General features: G+C 35.6%; 1 protein-coding gene and 1 non-coding gene across 2 annotated transcripts; one reads left to right on the forward strand and one right to left on the reverse strand.

The window, feature by feature from the left end:
* Positions 1–11,666: 11,666 nt before the first annotated feature.
* Positions 11,667–11,748, reverse strand: TRNAS-GCU (transfer RNA serine (anticodon GCU)). Its single transcript has one exon. It is a non-coding gene; the product is annotated as a tRNA-Ser (tRNA).
* LOC110792514 (G-protein coupled receptor 1) lies at positions 11,699–16,725 on the forward strand. The gene is made up of 9 exons (XM_021997337.2): positions 11,699–12,046; positions 12,573–12,604; positions 12,712–12,881; positions 13,060–13,154; positions 13,546–13,647; positions 13,784–13,840; positions 14,707–14,850; positions 15,383–15,453; positions 16,089–16,725. Exons 1-9 carry the CDS (start codon positions 11,864–11,866, stop codon positions 16,201–16,203), a joined length of 969 nt encoding a protein of 322 aa, XP_021853029.1. The 5' UTR covers positions 11,699–11,863; the 3' UTR covers positions 16,204–16,725.
* Positions 16,726–20,742: the final 4,017 nt, after the last annotated feature.

A 20,742-nucleotide genomic window follows, 5' to 3' on the forward strand; every position in this document is an offset into this window, starting at 1 on the left:
GTTATATAGACTTGCATCCTTTAATAGGAGAGCTTCCATGTTAAACTATAACAAAATCAATACAATTTTTAGCTAAACTATAACTAAATCAATAAAAAAAATTAACTAAATAAAACAAAATTACAACTAAATCAATATAATTTTTAACTAAATAAAACTATAACTAAATCAATACAATTTTTAACTAATTAAAAAAAAACTACGGGATCAACACAATATAAATAAGACCATGAGATATGTGGTGTTGAAACCCCCCTGATTACACACTAGAACTTCAATGGCCTTGCATCTTTAATCGCCTTTCTTGACGGTGTTGAAAAACGTCGATACCAGTGGAGATCCAGATCGCCTCCTTCACTTCTTCGAGAATAAAGGTTGCTAGGGTTCAGGAGGGGTGGCGACGAGGAGGTGACGGCCCCATTCTTCGATCTACGGGCATCATCGGCGGCGAGAGAGAGCAGAGTTTCAAAAACCTAAATCAACGATCATAGCTTTGCATACCGCCGAGGTTAAGGAGGGAGATTGTCGAGTTTCAAAAACCTAAAACGCAAATTCAACAAAATCGAAGGAAAAAATCGAAAAATCAAAAACCTAAAAGCCTCAAGGACATTGGTGGCAGAGACGACGAGGCAAGGAACAGTCGGAATCCATGGTCGCGCATCTTGCAACGGCGGCGAGGAGGAGAGATCGAGGAGATTGGGGAAGGAGAAAAAAGAAGGAAGGTGGCTAGGGTTTCTAAGAAGCATAAATCTTGAGTTGAGAGAGATGGGGAAGAGAGTCAGAATGGGTAACGGAGGAGAGAGAAATGAAATGGAATGAAAAAAAAGCCTTTATAGGGCGCGTGATCCCCGTGCGCGTGGGTTAGACCACTGGTCTTACAGCGACGCGCCTGTAAGGCCGTCTCACATAAAAGCTACTGTTCAGAATGAGCCTTAAACAATTCGTTTACGGTATTTTGTAGAAAAAATAAATAGAATTAGGTCCACAATCGGTCCAGTCTGGACTTTGGACCTATACCACTTCATTGTTGAGGGATGTCATTCAAAATATATTTTTTTTGAAATAAAATTAATTCATTCATAAAAAGTCATACGACATCTACAAAAGAAATCTGAATCTGTCAAATACATAACAAATTGAATCAAATAAAACTCGTTTTCTGCAAAACTACGATCATCGCGCATCGAACATCTTGTATACCCTCTAACACATCGTTGTTTGATACAACCGTCAACGAGGGGGTCTTTTGATCTGTTGTAATTTTGATATTGAATTAAATCAGATTCAATTGATTGTAGATGTAGAACTGACATCTGCTGCGACACCGCACAAATCTTCATCGCTGAATCAATTTCTCCTGCAAAATTAAATAATATTCTCCCTCGTACACCAGAAATTTAGGATCCTCTAACCTAAGAAAATTCTCCCTAAAAGGAGAAGAAAAACCCTATCTTTCGAGGGAGAACAATCCTCGCACAAGGAGGAAGTATTATTAAAACCCTAAAACTCAAACAAAATTAAAAAAGAACAACAAAATAAAAAGGTCGGGGCTTTCCACCGATAAAATCGATGGAAGCCCCTTCAAAATTCACTAAAGGAGGCTAGGGTTTGAGAGAGGGAGAGGAGGGAGAGAGAGAATGGCGTTTTCTCCTTCAAAATAAGATAGTGTAATACCCCGAATTTTTAAAACTCGATTAATTATGCTTAAGTATTTTTATTTAGTTTTAAATCGTTTTAAATCCTAAATTCGAACTTTATTTTAATTAACGAAGTTTTATTTCACTTGAATTTTTAATATTGTGTCACGAATTACTATTTTTAGATTTTATAATTTAATTTCATATTTCCGAGCTTAATCTTAATATTTTCGGATTTTAAATAATTTCGAAACGTTCTTATCTTTATTCGAAAACTAAACTTATTTTACAAAAGTTTTACGATTTATTTTTTTTCAAGATTATATTAATCTCGTATTTTCGAGAATAATTACGTTTTAAATACTTCGTACGTTTTCGTTAACGACTTATTCGGAAAATAAATTCAATTACTTGCACGTTATAAATATTATTTTCGGAAATTAATTAAATTCTGAAATTTTTCCCAAAATTACTAAAATGCCCTTGCAACACAAAAGTCAGTTTTCTTCCCTCTCCTTCTTCCTCGCGCCATTTTCCATGGGAGTCAAAACTCCACTTTCTACTTGTCACCACCTCAAAGCAACTCAATCTACTTGTCATCACCCCAATACAACTCAAGCCTTACTCATCAAACCTACATGAATATGTGGAAATCTAGAACTAGAATAGCTCATCTTATTCATCAATTTCCTTGATTCAATCTCTTCCACTTGTCAATGCAATCAAGCTGAGTTGTTGCATCCATGAAGCCCCATGACAACTATAAATAGCTGCTCAATCATCTCAAATGAAACACAACTCAGATATCAATTTCAATTTCAATTTCAATTGCAAATTCAATTTTAATTTCAAATTTGGCACTCACCACCACCACCTACTGCCGCCGCCACCACCACCACCACTTGCTGCCACCACCACGACGAAAACCCACCACCACCCAGACCTCCCAACACCACCACGACCACCGCACACCCTTCGCCCAGCCTCCCCTGCCTCCACCTCCTCTGCGCCCCATCTCCCCCTCCTTCACGCAGCCACGCCACCACACCGCCACCCAGTGTGCTGCGCCGCCCAAAAACCACCAGCACACCGCACCGCCATACCGAGCCGCCACTCCCCTTCCTCCTCTCTCTGCTTCCTCCCTCGTCCTCCCTGCCGTTCCCCTGCTTTCCTCTCTATTCCTTGCGTGAGTTCCAGGAACCAAGTTCCTGTTTTGGAACTTTGTTTTATTTTACAATTTCAAGTAAGCCCAAACTCCTATTTTGGCCCAATTTTATTTACTAGGTTATTTTACTTATTCTAAATATGTTTTACTTAATTCCTCTAAAATTTGTTAATATGTTTTACTTAATATGTATTATTCAAGTAAAATTAATATGTTTTATTTATACAAATAAAATTTGTTTCTTTTATTTAAAATTATAAATATACACACGCACGTAAAACTTAAATTTAATTATAAGTTTATTTAATTATTTCATATTTACTTGATTTATGAATTTATCAACTAAATATATTATTTGGAAAATATTAATCGTTTCGATATTAATTTTACAATATTTATCATTTTATATATTAATTCAATAATTTAATCTTTTGAAAGAATTCGGAATCGGAGCTCAGAAAGAACGAACCAAGGAGAAAGCTTAACGTAACGCGGAATTAAGGTAACGGCTATTGCTAGTACCCGCAATTCCCTTATAAATGCGATTATGAAATTACAATGTTATGATTGATTTATTAAATGAATGTTTTGACATGTTTTATGAATTGCGGGAAACGAAATATGATTTTATTGAATTATTTATCATAATACGATTTGATGGAATTATTCCTTATATTATGATTGATTGAATGTTCTTATAAAATAATGTTGATAAGAAACCAAGAAAGAAATGATGATTTATGTTGATCACATGATCTAAAGGAATTATGTTATTTCAATAAAGTAAAAAGGCTAAAATGTAAAATTAAACGCAACATGATAAAGGAAAGTGAAAGACCTAGTCCGTTTGGCAGTATATGTTCACAGGTTACGATTCTCGGTCATGCATGTACCCATGGGGCATCCGCCCATTGAGCCAAGGCTCTCATGTTTCCGGGCCAAGGCCCCATGTTTATGGACAGCGGTCCATCGTGGAAGACGTTCCACCATGTCATACTTGCCACGGCTAGCATGTGCACCCTAAAGTTATGAATGAATTAAATAGAGGACTTTATAAAATGTTTTAAATTATTCTATTCTCCCTGTGTTATTAAATAAAATGAATTGAAATGAATTTACGTTGCTAGAATAGTTCGTTACTGAGTCTTCGGCTCACCGTTTTTGCTTTCTGTTTTAGATACTGCGGGGATCGGTGGAGACGAGTAGTGGCGAGGAATTTCACTTGAATAATATTCACTTAGTTTATGCTTAATGTTTTAATAGTTTAATTAAAGACTCTTAGTAAGTTATGTACTTTTATTTCGGTAATATAAAGAATTATTATAATAACTTTTGGGATTTAATAACTTATGATCGATGGTTGCCTTGTAATTCCCAAGAGGGAGTTACGGCAGGTAATGTCCCGACCAAATTAGGATAATTCCGCTGCTAATTATGCTTTAATAATTGAATTAGAGGTCAGGGCGTTACAGTTTGGTATCAAGAGCCAAGGTTTTGGACCATAAGTGCTAAACCTTACGGGTTTTCGCACGAATGGAATTCATTAGGCTTTAAGTAAAGAGTTTTAAGGAATGAAATAAAAATAATGCTCTAAAATCTTGCTAAGATAAAATGGATATGAGTGTGAGTGTAGGAACGGGATCAAAGGGGTTATTTTATATTATTATCGCTTCAATCTTATAAGACATGTTATGCAGAATGTCGACTATCGATGTTATCAATGATGTCACCAACGGAGCTCACAATGAGCACCATGTTCATGATGATAACAATGTTATCCACGAGGAGTATGTCCATGTTAATGGCCATGAGGAAAGGATATAACGATTAGAAAATGTGAGTGCGATGTTGGCCGAATTAGTCCATAATTCTCGGAAAAAGAAAGATGTAAGTGGGAACGAAAGAGCAACGATGTTCAAGAACTTTTCATCACTCAACCCACCATCTCACGATGGCAAGCCTGATCCAGTTGAGTTCGAGGATTGGATAAGTCGCATTGATCAATTGTTTGAAACCCTGCAATGCCCGGAGAAATGGAGGGTTGACTTTGCGGTATTTTATTTAACGGGCCAAGCAGGATTATGGTGGAAAGTTAACAAGGAACGAAAGAATGTGTCAGGATTTGGTTGGGACCAACTCCAGAAGTTAATGAGAGACAAGTTTTATCCACCATCCTTAAGGAAACAAAAGGAATATAAATTTCTCCACCTGCAACAAGGAACAATGAGCGTGCTGGAATACGCAAATAAGTTCATGGAGTTGTCAAGGTTTGCACCAGACTTGGTGTCGACAGAACAGCCCAGGATGAACCGTTTCGAGCGAGGTCTACACCTTAAGTACCAGGATAGGTTGTCCACTCAAAGGTTTACTTCATATCAGGATATGGTTGATATCGCAGTTAATGTAGAGCGAGTGGTATTACTTCGAGAAGCGAAGAATGTTGGGTATAAAAGGAGAAATGATAACCAAAGCCAAGGAGGAGCAAAGAAGCCTAACCAAAGTTATCAGGGAAATCAAAGGAGGAATGATGGTAATCAAGGAAATAATAGGGGACAAGGATTTCAAGGAAGGAACAATCGGTCGCAAGGATGTGCCAAATGTGGAAAAAGGAGTCATGTTGAGAGTGAATGTCGTGTGGGCACAAATGCTTGTTACCGATGTGGAAGTCATGATCATTACGTCAGAGATTGCCCAAATCAAGTGACGTCAACCATGAGAGGACCAGTTCCAACTAACAACGATCGTAGTCGTAACAACAACGCCTCAGGTTCAAACCGCAACCCACCGCCAACTGGAAGAGTTTTTGTGATGAGACAAGATGAAGCAGATGAGGATGATAATGTTATCACCGGTACCTTTTCTATCCATTCTTTACCCGCCCATGTTCTTTTTGATTCTGGAGCTTCACATTCCTTTATTTCACCATTGTTTGCTAAATGTTTAAGTTTGAAACCATGTTGTGACTTTCATGCTATGAGTGTTTCCCTTCCTAGTGGAGAAATAGTGAAATGTAGAACCATGTATAGAGATTGTCCCATTGTAATAGAAAAAGTAGAGTTTCTAGCAGACTTAGTAGCTTTTGACCTATCTGAATTTGATGTAATCTTGGGAATGAATTGGTTGACTAAGTATGAAGCTAACCTTAATTGTTCGAGGCAAAGTGTGACCCTTAGAACACCAAATGGAGATAGAGTTTCATTCCATAAGTTAGTAAGAAAACCAATGATTCAAATTGTCCATGCTTTGAGAGCACGTAAAATGATTGAGAGTGGTTTATCTGGTTTTTTGTGTAGTGTTATTGACCTAAATACCTCCGGACCTTCCATTACCGACATACCTGTTGTTTGTGAATACCCACATGTTTTTCCAGAAGAAATACCTAGTATGCCCCCACCAAGAGAATTAGATTTTAGCATTGAATTAATCCCAGGATCCACCCCTATTTCTAAGGCACCATATAGAATGGCACCAGCTGAGTTACAAGAATTAAAGAAACAATTATATGAATTACTTGAAAAAGGATATATCCGACCTAGTGTTTCACCTTGGGGAGCCCCTGTATTGTTTGTGAAGAAAAAGGACGGAACTTTGAGGTTATGCATAGACTATAGAGAGTTAAACAAGATTACTATTAAGAATAAGTATCCTTTACCTCGTATTGATGATTTGTTTGACCAACTTAGAGGTGCAAAAGTGTTTTCAAAGATTGACTTGAGGTCTGGATACCATCAACTTCGAATTAAACCCAAGGATATTCCAAAGACAGCCTTTAGAACTAGATATGGTCACTATGAGTTTGTCGTGATGCCATTTGGGTTAACCAATGCGCCAGCAGTATTTATGGATTTAATGAACCTCATTTTCAAACCATACCTCGATAAGTTTGTGGTTGTTTTTATTGATGATATTTTGGTGTACTTCGAGAGTAACGAAGAACACGAGGAGCATCTGAGAAAAGTGTTAGATATGTTGATCGAAAACCAGTTATATGCTAAGTTGTCGAAATGTGAATTCTGGCTTAAGGAAATATCATTTTTAGGTCATATTATTTCCGAGAAAGGCGTATCTGTTGATCCTGAGAAAATAAAAGCAATTGTGGAATGGCCTAGACCAACCAATGTACCGGAAGTACGGAGTTTTATGGGTTTAGCTGGATATTATCGAAGATTCGTTCAAGACTTTTCTAAGGTTGCCTTACCAATAACCCGATTAGTTAGAAAGAATACCAAATTTGTGTGGAATGATGATTGTGAATGTGCATTTCAAGAACTTAAGAAACGTCTCACCACTGCCCCTATTCTTACCCTTCCATCTGGAACTGAGGGATTTGTGATTTATAGTGATGCTTCTAAGAATGGGTTAGGATGTGTCTTAATGCAAAATGGAAAAGTTATAGCTTATGCTTCACGTCAACTCAAAGTTCATGAACAAAACTACCCTACCCATGACCTCGAACTTGCAGCTGTTGTTTTCGCTCTCAAAATTTGGAGACATTATTTGTACGGAGCGTCGTGTCAAATTTTCACTGACCATAAAAGTCTTAAGTATATTTTCACCCAGAAAGAACTCAACATGAGACAACGTAGGTGGTTAGAACTTCTTAAAGATTATGACCTTGATATTCAATACCATCCCGGAAAGGCTAACGTTGTTGCCGGTGCATTAAGTCGGAAATCTCACCTAAGCTCAATCCTAACTTTTTCTCGAGCCAACCAAGATGATCTGCAAAAGATGGAAATTGAGTTTATCAAGAAAGGAAGTGCTTGTTTGAATATGATGGTAATGAAGCCAACTTTGATTGATGAGATTAAGGAAGCGCAATGTAAAGACTCACAATTAGAAAGAATAAGGAGTGGAGTGGAAAATGGAAAGTCACTCGGCTTTGTCATTCAAGAAGATGGTACGTTAAGGTTTCAGGGAAGATTATGTGTGCCTAATGATGAGAAGTTGAAAAAGAGAATTTTAGAAGAAGCTCATAGTTCACCATATTCGATTCACCCTGGAGGAAATAAGATGTATAAAGATTTGAAGCAAGTGTATTGGTGGAGCAATATGAAGCAAGAAGTAGAAGATTATGTGGCTAAATGTTTGACATGTCAGAGAATCAAGATCGAAAATCAAAGACCAGCAGGTTTGTTACAACCTCTGGATGTGCCAGAATGGAAATGGGATTCCGTGTCGATGGATTTTATCTTGGGCTTACCGAGGTCAACCAAGGGAATGAATTCTATTTGGGTTATTGTTGATCGATTGACAAAGTCAGCACATTTCTTAGCAATGAAGAACAATTCGAGTTTAGATCAACTTGCTGAACTATATGTGAATACTATTGTGCGATTTCATGGAGTGCCTAGTTCGATTATTTCTGATCGTGATACGAGATATCAATCCACCTATTGGAAGGAATTGCAGAAAGCTCTTGGAACAAAGCTCAACTTCAGTACTGCATTTCACCCAACGACAGATGGACAAACAGAACGCACTAACCAAATTGTTGAGGATATGTTGAGAGCATGTGTTTTAGATTTTCAAGGAACTTGGGAAAAGTTTCTACCTATGGTTGAATTTTCGTACAACAATAGTTATCAGGCCACCATTGGTATGGCACCGTACGAAGCTCTTTATGGAAGGAAATGTCGAACACCGTTGTGTTGGAGTGATATTGATGAAGCACGTGTTATAGGACCTGAATTGATTCAAGAAACTACTGATAAGATTCGTTTAATCCAATCGAGAATGAAGGCAGCACAAAGTAGGCAAAAGAGTTATGCAGACCAACGAAGAAGACCATTAGAATTTGAAGTTGGAGATCACGTGTTCTTGAAAATTTCACCAACAAAAGGAATAATGAGATTTGGTCAATCTGGGAAATTGAGCCCAAGATACATCGGGCCGTACGAGATATTGGAAAGGATAGGTGAAGTAGCGTATCGGCTAGCTTTACCAACCGACTAGAAAAAGGTGCATAATGTGTTCCACGTGTCAATGTTAAGAAAATATGTTCCTGACCCAAGTCATGTGATTACGCACGAACCCTTGTTATTGCGTACCGATCTTACATATGAGGAAAAACCAACTGAAATTCTTGAACGAAGAGAAAAGCGACTTAGAAGCAAAGTAATTCCAATGGTTAAAGTCTTGTGGGCCAATCACTTGACATCTGAAGCTACATGGGAAGTCGAAGCGCAAATGAGATCGAAATATCCCTAGTTATTCGTTTAGAAACGATAAGATGTATGAATTTTAATATGTTATAATGTTATTTCCGCCATGTTTGTATAACGAATAGAACGATTAAGTATGACATGTATGATTTCTAAGAATGGTAAGTTCAACTGAGCTCCAGTTTCGAGGACGAAACTTTTTCTAAGGGGGTAAGAGTGTAATACCCCGAATTTTTAAAACTCGATTAATTATGCTTAAGTATTTTTATTTAGTTTAAAATCGTTTTAAATCCTAAATTCGAACTTTATTTTAATTAACGAAGTTTTATTTCACTTGAATTTTTAATATTGTTACACGAATTACTATTTTTAGATTTTATAATTTAATTTCATATTTCCGAGCTTAATCTTAATATTTTCGAATTTTAAATAATTTCGAAACGTTCTTATCTTTATTCGAAAACTAAACTTATTTTACAAAAGTTTTACGATTTATTTTTTTTCAAGATTATATTAATCTCGTATTTTCGATAATAATTACGTTTTAAATACTTTGTACGTTTTCGTTAACGACTTATTCGGAAAATAAATTCAATTACTTGCACGTTATAAATATTATTTTCGGAAATTAATTAAATTCTGAAATTTTTCCCAAAATTACTAAAATGCCCTTGCAACACAAAAGTCAGTTTTCTTCCCTCTCCTTCTTCCTCACGCCATTTTCCATGGGAGTCAAAACTCCACTTTCTACTTGTCACCACCTCAAAGCAACTCAATCTACTTGTCATCACCCCAATACAACTCAAGCCTTACTCATCAAACCTACATGAATATGTGGAGATCTAGAACTAGAATAGCTCATCTTATTCATTAATTTCCTTGATTCAATCTCTTCCACTTGTCAATGCAATCAAGCTGAGTTGTTGCATCCATGAAGCCCCATGACAACTATAAATAGCTGCTCAATCATCTCAAATGAAACACAACTCAGATATCAATTTCAATTTCAATTGCAAATTCAATTTTAATTTCAAATTTGGCACTCACCACCACCACCTACTGGCGCCACCACCACCACCACTTGCTGCCACCACCAAGACGACAACCCACCACCACCCAGACCTCCCAACACCACCACGACCACCGCACACCCTTCGCCCAGCCTCCCCTGCCTCCACCTCCTCTGCGCCCCATCTCCCCCTCCTTCACGCAGCCACGCCACCACACCGCCACCCAGTGTGATGCGCCGCCCAAAAACCACAAGCACCAACACACCGCACCGCCATACCGAGCCGCCACTCCCCTTCCTCCTCTCTCTGCTTCCTCCCTCGTCCTCCCTGCCGTTCCCCTGCTTTCCTCTCTGTTCCTTGCGTGAGTTCCAGGAACCAAGTTCCTGTTTTGGAACTTTGTTTTATTTTACAATTTCAAGTAAGCCCAAACTCCTATTTTGGCCCAATTTTATTTACTAGGTTATTTTACTTATTCTAAATAGGTTTTACTTATTTCCTCTAAAATTTGTTAATATGTTTTACTTAATATGTATTATTCAAGTAAAATTAATATGTTTTATTTATACAAATAAAATTTGTTTCTTTTATTTAAAATTATAAATATACACACTCACGTAAAACTTAAATTTAATTATAAGTTTATTAATTTATTACATATTTACTTGATTTATGAATTTATCAACTAAATATATTATTTGGAAAATATTAATCGTTTAGATATTAATTTTACAATATTTATCATTTTATATATTAATTCAATAATTTAATCTTTTGAAAGAATTCGGACTCGAAGCTCAGAAAGAACGAACCAAGGACAAAGCGTAACGTAACGCGGAATTAAGGTAACGGCTATTGCTAGTACCCGCAATTCCCTTATAAATGCGATTATGAAATTACAACGTTATGATTGATTTATTAAATGAATGTTTTGACATGTTTTATGAATTGCGGGAAACGAAATATGATTTTATTGAATTATTTATCATAATACGATTTGATGGAATTATTCCTTATATTATGATTGATTGAATGTTCTTATAAAATAATGTTTATAAGAAACCATGAAAGAAATGATGATTTATGTTGATCACATGATCTAAAGGAATTATGTTATTTCAATAAAGTGAAAAGGCTAAAATGTAAAATTAAACGCAACATGATAAAGGAAAGTGAAAGACCTAGTCCGTTTGGCGGTATATGTTCACAGGTTACGATTCTCGGTCATGCATGTACCCATGGGGCATCCGCCTATTGAGTCAAGGCTCTCATGTTTCCGGGCCAAGGCCCCATGTTTATGGACAGCGGTCCATCGTGGAAGACGTTCCACCATGTCATACTTGCCACGGCTAGCATGTGCACCCTAAAGTTATGAATGAATTAAATAGAGGACCTTATAAAATGTTTTAAATTATTCTATTCTCCCTGTGTTATTAAATAAAATGAATTAAAATGAATTTACGTTGCTAGAATAGTTCGTTACTGAGTCTTCGGCTCACCGTTTTTGCTTTCTGTTTTAGGTACTGCGGGGATCGGTGGAGACGAGTAGTGGCGAGGAATTTCACTTAAATAATATTCACTTAGTTTATGCTTAATGTTTTAATAGTTTAATTAAAGACTCTTAGTAAGTTATGTACTTCTATTTCGGTAATATAAAGAATTATTATAATAACTTAAAACCGGAAAAAAGTATCGTCGCCTGAGAGATTCGAACTCTCGCGGGGAAACCCCATGTACTTAGCAGGCACACGCCTTAACCACTCGGCCAAAGCGACTTGTTGATGCTTTATCAGAAATTAATATATAAACAATTAGTGGTAGCAAAGCTACGAAACAAATCGGAAATAGCTGGTGCAAGCGGAGGAGAGAAGAGAAATAGAAGAGGCTGAAATGGCGGCGGTGGGAGGTGGTGTAGGGAGTTTGTCGGGCGGCGATCGGCAGTTACTTGCGACGGTGAACATGGTGGCTTCAAGCTTATCGTTGATTGGATCAAGCTTCATTGTAATTTGTTACCTTCTTTTCAAGGAGCTTCGCAAATTCTCCTTCAAGCTTGTCTTTTATCTCGCGCTCTCTGTAATTTTTCTCTCTTCTCCACTTCCCTTTTTAATTAATTAATTCAATTGTTGTTCTTCCATTCTGATTTGCTTTCCATTGCCATGTTCATGTCTGTGCAATTGATTTGTTCTGTGACTTTTAGGTCATTTATTTTCCCATGACAATGAGTAATTTTATAAATCATACTGTTATTACGACACATTTTAGTTTGAAATCAATGGCTGAAGTTATAATCTGACTACAATTTCATGAATCAAAGTTTTGCTAGGTCAATAATGGCTTGCGTCCATTTCGGATGCCTCTTTGTACTAGAGTAGTGACTAGTGAGTAGTTCTGTAGTTGGTATCAAACTAAGTACATGTATGCTTCTTTGTTAATACATATTCCAACAACGCAATAATTAGTATCCTTAGGGATCGCTTGCAAGCTTCTATAGGTTATTCAATTGCTAAATTAAATGGTTAGAGTGATCTTCGTTAATTACACAGTCAGTCCTCACTGATGGATAACATATTAACATACTGATTTCTGATTCTGATTGCAGGACATGCTTTGCAGTTTTTTCAATATTATTGGGTATGTCTATGGAACTATGACTGCTTTCTACTGAAATTTAATTATTTCTTGATTCTATAATTAGCTGTGATTTGTGTATTAACTATGTGTTCCCCTTTTTTATGTAGAGATCCGTCTACTGGATTCTTTTGTTATGCTCAGGGTTATAGCACTCATTTCTTCTGCGTTGCGTCCTTTTTATGGACAACCACTATAGCTTTTACTCTTCATCGCACCGTTGTGCAACATAAGACAGATGTTGAAGATTTAGAGCCTGTTTTCCATCTCTATGTCTGGGGTAAGCATGTTTTTTTGCTGTCATTTCCTGTCCACTTTTACATTGTCGTTATACAGTTCATTTGGTGATGATTTTGGTCTATTCCGCATATTTCATTGTTCTTACAGGCATGGCGTCATGTTGCTTACCTTTTTCCCCTCCTCACAAAGTTGATTTCAATGCTTATATGTTCCTTCAGGAACTTCTCTGGTCATGACCATCATGCGCTCCATCGGTAATCATCATGGTCATATACGTGCATGGTGTTGGTCCCAAACAGGCCGTGCAGGAAAGGCAAGTAGAGATTACTCTAGCTCTTGTTTCCCGTGATATATATTAAAAATTATTCTCATTTCTCAATAATGTTACTTTCCCGACTGCAGTTTGGTTTTATTAAATTTATGAATGTTCCCCATTTCTTTTCATGGCTGAGGTGTTGATTTTAATTTTGTTCAACTCCCTTTGGCTACTATTCTGTTGTCTGACATATGGATGGGGAATGAGAAAGGAGATAAGCGTACTTGTAATTTGGTTGGTATTAGTCCCTGAAGCTGCTAAAGTCCTTGTAAGATGTGGAGATATATAAGTTGGTTTGGAAGCAGAGTATTGGCTACTATAAACTGAATTAGATAGCCAATCTCTTTCATGCCTGTTTTAATATTAATTTGAGTACCTTTTATTTCAGGTTGTCCACTTTGGAACCTTTTATGCTCCTCTTTGGGGTGCGATTCTCTACAATGGTTTTACATATCTTCAAGTGATCCGCATGCTGAAAAATGCAACTCGTGTATGTATTTGCTCATTCTTTAAATTGCTATATCATTGCACGGATTACTCATACTGATCATTCGACATATTATTCAATGTGAATCTCGTAACGTTGAATGTTGAACTTGAAATAATGAAATGCCCTCGTAATGCAGATGGCAGCTGGCATGTCGGACCGGGCACACCAATCTGATGCTAGGCCAGACATGAGGGTAAGCAGTGACTTCACTTTTGTCTTTATAAAAAAAAATTCTCCTTTTTGTTGGGGGGGGGGGCGGGGGACGGGGGAGAGACTGAAGATGGGGTTTTGTTAAAATGGTGAATGTTTTTACTATTTTTCCATTGACAAACCATCTGTTGAATGGCTTAGTTTGCTGTGCCAATTACCTTAGTCTCTGAAACACTGCATTATTTATGTCGTTTGCATGTACTTCTGATGTTCCCAGTTCCCACATCTGTTTCATGCTTCTATTTATGCTTTCAATAATCTTTTCTTTGCACATCTTTAAATTGAGTTTTATTTTTATTTTAGAGACTGAAGATGGGGTTTTGTTAAAATGGTGAATGTTTTTACTATTTTTCCATTGACAAACCATCTGTTGAATGGCTTAGTTTGCTGTGCCAATTACCTTAGTCTCTGAAACACTGCATTATTTATGTCATCTGCATGTACTTCTGATGTTCCCAGTTCCCACATCTGTTTCATGCTTCTATTTATGCTTTCAATAATCTTTTCTTTGCACATCTTTAAATTGAGTTTTATTTTTATCTTTTTATATAGTAGCCACACCTGTCTTATACCTTTGGTGCTATGTTTCTTTTGAGCTTCACGCGGTTTGGTGAGAAATTAAGCATCAGTGAGTAATGTGAGGCTTTTTTTACTGTCTTACACATCTTCTTATGGGCCAATATGTCCTGCCATGGAAGCTCTAGGTCCATATTATCTGAAGAGTGTAGATGGTCACATGAACGTTCTTACCAATGACCATTGACTGATTACTTATTTTCTTTGGAACATCGCCTGTCTAAGCTATTAATAACCCTAGCTGGAATTTTCTATTTCCTTTGTTGTTTTCAGGTCTTAAACCGTTGGGGTTATTATCCTCTTATTCTTATTGGCTCATGGGCTTTTGGCACGATAAATCGGATTCATGATCTGATGGAACCAGGCCATAAAATCTTTTGGCTTTCTTTTCTTGATGTGGGGACCGCGGCACTAATGGTAATTTCAAGTTCTTAATGACTTATTTTTCTGAATGGAAAGAGGGGGACGATTCTTCTGTATTTTCTATTTCTGTACAATCTATTTTACATAGATCCTATGTTGTACCAAGCAATAAAGTTGACACTTCAATTGTCTGGATCATTGTCCCCCTTTCTTTTATCTTTTTGTTCATGCTTTTTCTGTGTTCGGCCAAATATGCTTTGGTTGCACCTCAATTTACAAGATGCTACACTAGTACACTCTGAGATTGTAGCTGTAAGACAGTATTTAGGAGTATCATGGACCTATTCATGGTCAGAAGTAATAGTCACATGTAAAGAATACTGGGATGTCTGGAAATTTTTCATCTTATGCCACTATTATAAAGAATCTTTTTGTAAAATATGTCATATTCTTAAGGGATTGGGACAATGTAACCACTGACTATGACGGGGATAATATATATTCTCTTTGTTGTATATGCTCCATTTGTTGCATTTCATTGATAATTGGAAACAGATTCACCTTCTATTGTTTGGTTGTTTGCCAGGGCCTTTTCAACTCAATAGCGTATGGTCTTAACTCTTCTGTGAGGCGGGCTATTTATGAGAGATTGGATCTGTAAGTCAAGGAAAACTACAAATATGTTATGCTGATAGAAAATTTATAAATGTCGAATGCAGAGTGCTAACTACTCTAGAAGAATTTTATACCTGATCTAATTACCGTGTGAATATTCCTCTGTTTGTTATTGGAGTATAAACTCGGTACAGTTTCAAGTAACAAGTTAAGATGTATGTTTGCAATCGTCTTCTTTATCATTCCAAGCACGTAGTGCCATGATCCTATTTTCCTTCTCAAAAACCCCTTATTTATTTTAGTCGCGTGCTTTGTTGTACACCAAAGTAGACTTCGAGTATGGAGTTATGTACAACTGTCTGATTAATGTATGCCTAACCATCCACTTGGGGACTTGTACTTACACAAAGCGTATAAAAATCTCTGGCACGTTGGTCTAATTGCTAGGTGAGGTTACTTTGAGCTCATACCAGAAACTATCTGTGACAATGTAACATCATGTCCTCACCATATGTAGATTTTTCAAGTAGCACAGCTGCAGCTTGTGACTGCGGTTGAACCTATCCCCCTCCCCCTGGAACTTTGTTTCCAGAATACAATTTATGTATCATAATGTTACAGGTCTTGATATATTAATATTGTGGTCTGATATATCTTATGCCTCAATTTCTCATCAGATTTTGGCCGGAGCAACTGAGAAGATTGGATCTGCCACTCCGGATTACAAAAGGCAGAGGGAAACAGGAAGAAAGTGAAATGGTTCCTCTAAAAATTCAGGAACAGCAACATTAGTTTGATTCCTCTGGGCTGTGGTGTTGTGGATCATTTAGAGAACGGTATTGACATGTACATTTCTAGAACAGAATGTGACGGATGTTTAAAGGCACGAACAAAGGTATCCCAGTGTGATCTCTAGCACGTGAGAGCAGATGTTCACCTGGTGTTACAGACAATCAGTTGAGTTAATGTAAAAGAAAGTAGCTCTGCAAACTGAACGTTGTCAAAAGATACCTTCAACAGTTGCTGACAGTAGTGATTGGTTTTAGAAAGGAGAGTATCAACCCATTTTGGGTTATGTTAAGATGTAAAAGATTTTCAGGTCTTGGGAACTCTGTGAGGGTGTGGCATTTTTTTTATTTATTTACTGTTGACATCAGAGGAGAGCTATTGCATGAATCATAGGTTTTACTAACTCTATCAGTTAGTGAACTGAGTTGTATTTTCGTTTTATTTGATTATGTATCTTTTGATGTATGAAGGTTTTCAGTTACACAAATCTATTCTAATATTTTAAAACACAATGTTTGCATGAAATGATGCCACGTGTCATCTGTTTTATATTATTTTATTTTTTGTTAAGGCCTTGTTCTTTGGAGTTGAACTGAACTGAACTGAATGCTCCTGAACTGAACTGAACTGAATGCTCCTGAACTGAACTTAACTTAACTTAACAGAATATTACCGAAATAAATAATAAATAATAAATTATTATTATTATTATTAAGTTAAATTTAATTGAATTAAACTGAACTGAACTGAATGCTCCTGAACTGAACTGTTAAATAAGTTCTGAAACTGAAATTAAGCCAAAAAGAACAGGGTCTAAATCATCATTTATATTCATCCTTTTCAATTCTCCTCCTTCATTAATTAGATATTCATTATATTTTAAAAATACTTTTATTTATTTCACATTCTAAATTTAATTTTATTATACTCCAAATGCTTTACATTTATTATTTCAAAATTTGCGTATTCAACTTTTATATTACATAAATTATGTAATCGAAATTTTAAATTAAGAAACTCGTGCATCGCACGGGGGTAAAAACAAGTTCTGATTTAAAGGTGGTGGTGATGATTTACATCGGAGGTAAAGTCAAGTCAAAATGTTTAAAAGGTAAACCGGTATAATGTAAAAGTTATCTATTGTTAGGGATAAAAATTTTCGCTTTAATAAAAATTATTCATTCAAAATCACTATATAAAGGTAACAATGTAACCTTCAAAATGTTTTTTATACTTCCTTCGTTCCATAAATATCGCACCATCTTGTTTTTTACACTATTCCCGCTAGCTAGACCTTTAGTCATCTTGTGTGATTCATACATGAGAAAATTGCACTTCCTCCGTCTCTTTTTGTTCTTTACTTTTTGTATTTTGCACGCGTTTTAACGACTAATTAATGTGCATTAAGATTCATGTGCATTTTTTGTTTATTTTTTATTGATAATGTTTTCACTTTTATCAAAATTTTGATATTTGAAAAATGGGAAAATTTTAATGTCCTAATGGAAAAGTATGAGAGATTAAATGAAGCAAACAATTTATTTGGTTAAAATAATCATTGAACACAAATTTTGATAGAATATTAAAGCATTTATGTGATAATATAAAATGAAATGTAAAGAACATTTTGGGACACTCAGAAAGAAAAACGTAAAGAACAAAAAGAGACGGGGGGAGTAGGGTTGAGCAAAACTATCTGAAAATCCGATTATCCAAAATCCGATCCGTATTTGATCCGATTTTTTGGATATCCGATCTGAAAATTGATTTTGGATTAGATATCCGATCCGAAAAGTTCGGATATCGGATACCTATTTGGATATTGATTTTCATTATTTCGGATATCCGTTATCCGAAAAATACTCGAAACTCAAAAATGTTTCACTGAATTTATTTGTTATATGGGAAAATAATAATTGGCAATCAACAGACTTAAAACCTTGTTTTTATTTACTTTATATATATATATATATAATCTTAATAAACCTAGAACTTTCTACCTCCTAGAACTTTCCGCCTCCCAACGCATACAACCCCCTTAATCTCTCCCACCAAACTCATACAAATTTACCACCTCCCCCCAACTCCGGGAAGTGATAAATTCAAGGAAAATTTTACTTCTTCCAAGGAAATCCACATTTTTTTAAAGGTGATTTCCTTGGAAGAAGTGAAATTCTTCCTTGGATTTATCATTTCCCCCCAACTCCCTCTCTCTCCCTCTAAATCCAACAATGCCATCCCTTTGAATCAATCCAATGAGGCCACATCTCATTGTCTCCTCTAAAATAAAGCTATAAATTTATATGAATTACTCTAAATATTTGCTTCTCCAATCTCCATTGCTGGAAATTCAAGAACAAAAGTTGATCTCTATGGCTGAAACATCAAATCCTTGGAACTGTATTATTAACAAGGAGCGAAACGGCAAAAGTTGCATATAGAGATTAGATTGTCTGATTAGAAAATTGGATACTATTTATTGGTTTGCTAGTTTGAAATAGATTAATTGATATGTATATAATAGTTAGCTACTGTACTTGTTCAAGGAGAATTTGTTGTATTCTTGAATTATGTATCTCAAATTCATAATTTAAAAAAGTTTATTTCTTTATTTTGTATTTGGAAAATGCAATTGGTCGGAAACGAAGATGAACAAGGAAATGGAAAAAAAAAAAAAAAAAAATTGGATATTGGATATCCGGGATACCCGATCCGAAAATATTCGGATATTCGGTATTGGATATCCGAAAGTTTTCGAATCAGATACAAATATCAAATTTCACATTATACGGATACAGGTATCCGATCTGTGCTCAACACTAGGAGGGAGTAGTCATGTGAGATCCTGTTAGATTCGTATTGATACATATTTTCTAAATATCAACTTTTATAATTTTTAGTTATACATAATTTGAGATATTAAATGTAAAGTATATGTTGGAAAGTGTAAAGTCAACCATGTTGCAATATTTAAGGAACGGGGGAAGTATAAAAGTTTTTTTTTTTTGAAGATATATAAAAGTTAATTAAAACATATAAAAATTTACAAAAATAAATAAATTAGGGCCCTGTTTGGTTAGGAGTTGTTAGCTAGATTGACTAGCTGTTAGCTATTTGTATTAGCTGGGTTGACCAACTAGTTGAATTAACTGCTTGTGTAAAAGTGTTTGGTAAATTAGTTGATAGATATGTTAGTTATTTAATATGTAAAATGACAATTAAGGACATTGACATACTTTGTTTCTTATTAATATTAGACAAGTAGTTTATTGTGTTAACTAATTTCTCTTTTTGTTTTTGAATAAATAAAACAATTTAAAAATAAATAAATTATTCTTAATTTAAATTTTTTAATAAATATATTATTTGCAAATAGAAAAATTACTAATGATATTTCAAGCATGATTGGAACAGCTTTCAATTGCTTCAAATTAAAGTACTAATATAAAATCTATTATAACAAAAACGAGTCTAGTAAATAGGGTGAAAGGAAGAAGGAAGTGTGAGAAAAATAATGTAGGGTACCAAGGTTGGTACTTGGTAGTGGTTGTAATTATAGGCAATAGTAGGACAAAATAGTCATTTTTATTCACTTTCTCAAACATCTAATTGCAAAAAGCTCCTATATTGAGCATTTTCACCCCAAATTTTGTCCAAACCTCTCCTAACCAAACCGTTATAATTAGCTTTTTCTAAAGGTCAAACCTCTAATTCACTCCAAAAAGCTTTTTTCCTCTAAAATTTCACCTAACCAAACAACCCTAGGTAAAAGTAACCCAATGTACAATAAATTTACTGTACACCTAGTGTGTGTAAGATATTTTGTTTAAGTTATGTCCGATGGTGGTGCTGAGGATATCATAAACGGAGTTTTTGTTTCAGTTATGTCTGATGGTGGTGTTGAGGATATCATATACGAAGTACTTGTATGCTCTAGGGTAGTGTTGGAAAAAAGGGGGAAAGCAAATCATTATATGATTTTTTTTACTAGTAAGATAAGGGATCCACCAGGAGTAGTTAAGAGAAATCCCTCAAACGAGTCTCATAAGATTTGGTTCCTAGATCATAGGGGGCGTGAAAAAGATATTATTATCCCTCCACCTAAATCAGGGTTAATATATGTATATGATTATAATGTGAGGTTTTAACATAAAATGTTATAATTGAAAGTAAATGAAGAGATACATAATTAGCTAGCTAGTAGTAGCATACAACACAATTGAACTAGTAGTTGGCTTGTCAATAAGGGAGGTTTATCTTGACTTCTTATTTCCCCCTCCTATTCTTCACATGTCGTCAATCTACGCCTGCCGTGGACATAGATGGAAGTAAAAGGAGTCACTCCACTAGATGCTACATTAGTACAAGCAATAATCGAACACTTAATCTCAAGATATTTCCACTTTTTATCGTACATAGTTTGAAATTCCTAACTTGTACTTCTTAAAATCCAATATGTAATTTAATATATTTAGTTGTGTTATCATACAATTGAATTCTTCAATGAATGTTTTTTGTTAGTAAAAGTTGACGTATATTCAA

This window comes from Spinacia oleracea, chromosome 1, assembly GCF_020520425.1.
Source record: "Spinacia oleracea cultivar Varoflay chromosome 1, BTI_SOV_V1, whole genome shotgun sequence".
Lineage (NCBI taxonomy): Eukaryota > Viridiplantae > Streptophyta > Magnoliopsida > Caryophyllales > Amaranthaceae > Spinacia > Spinacia oleracea.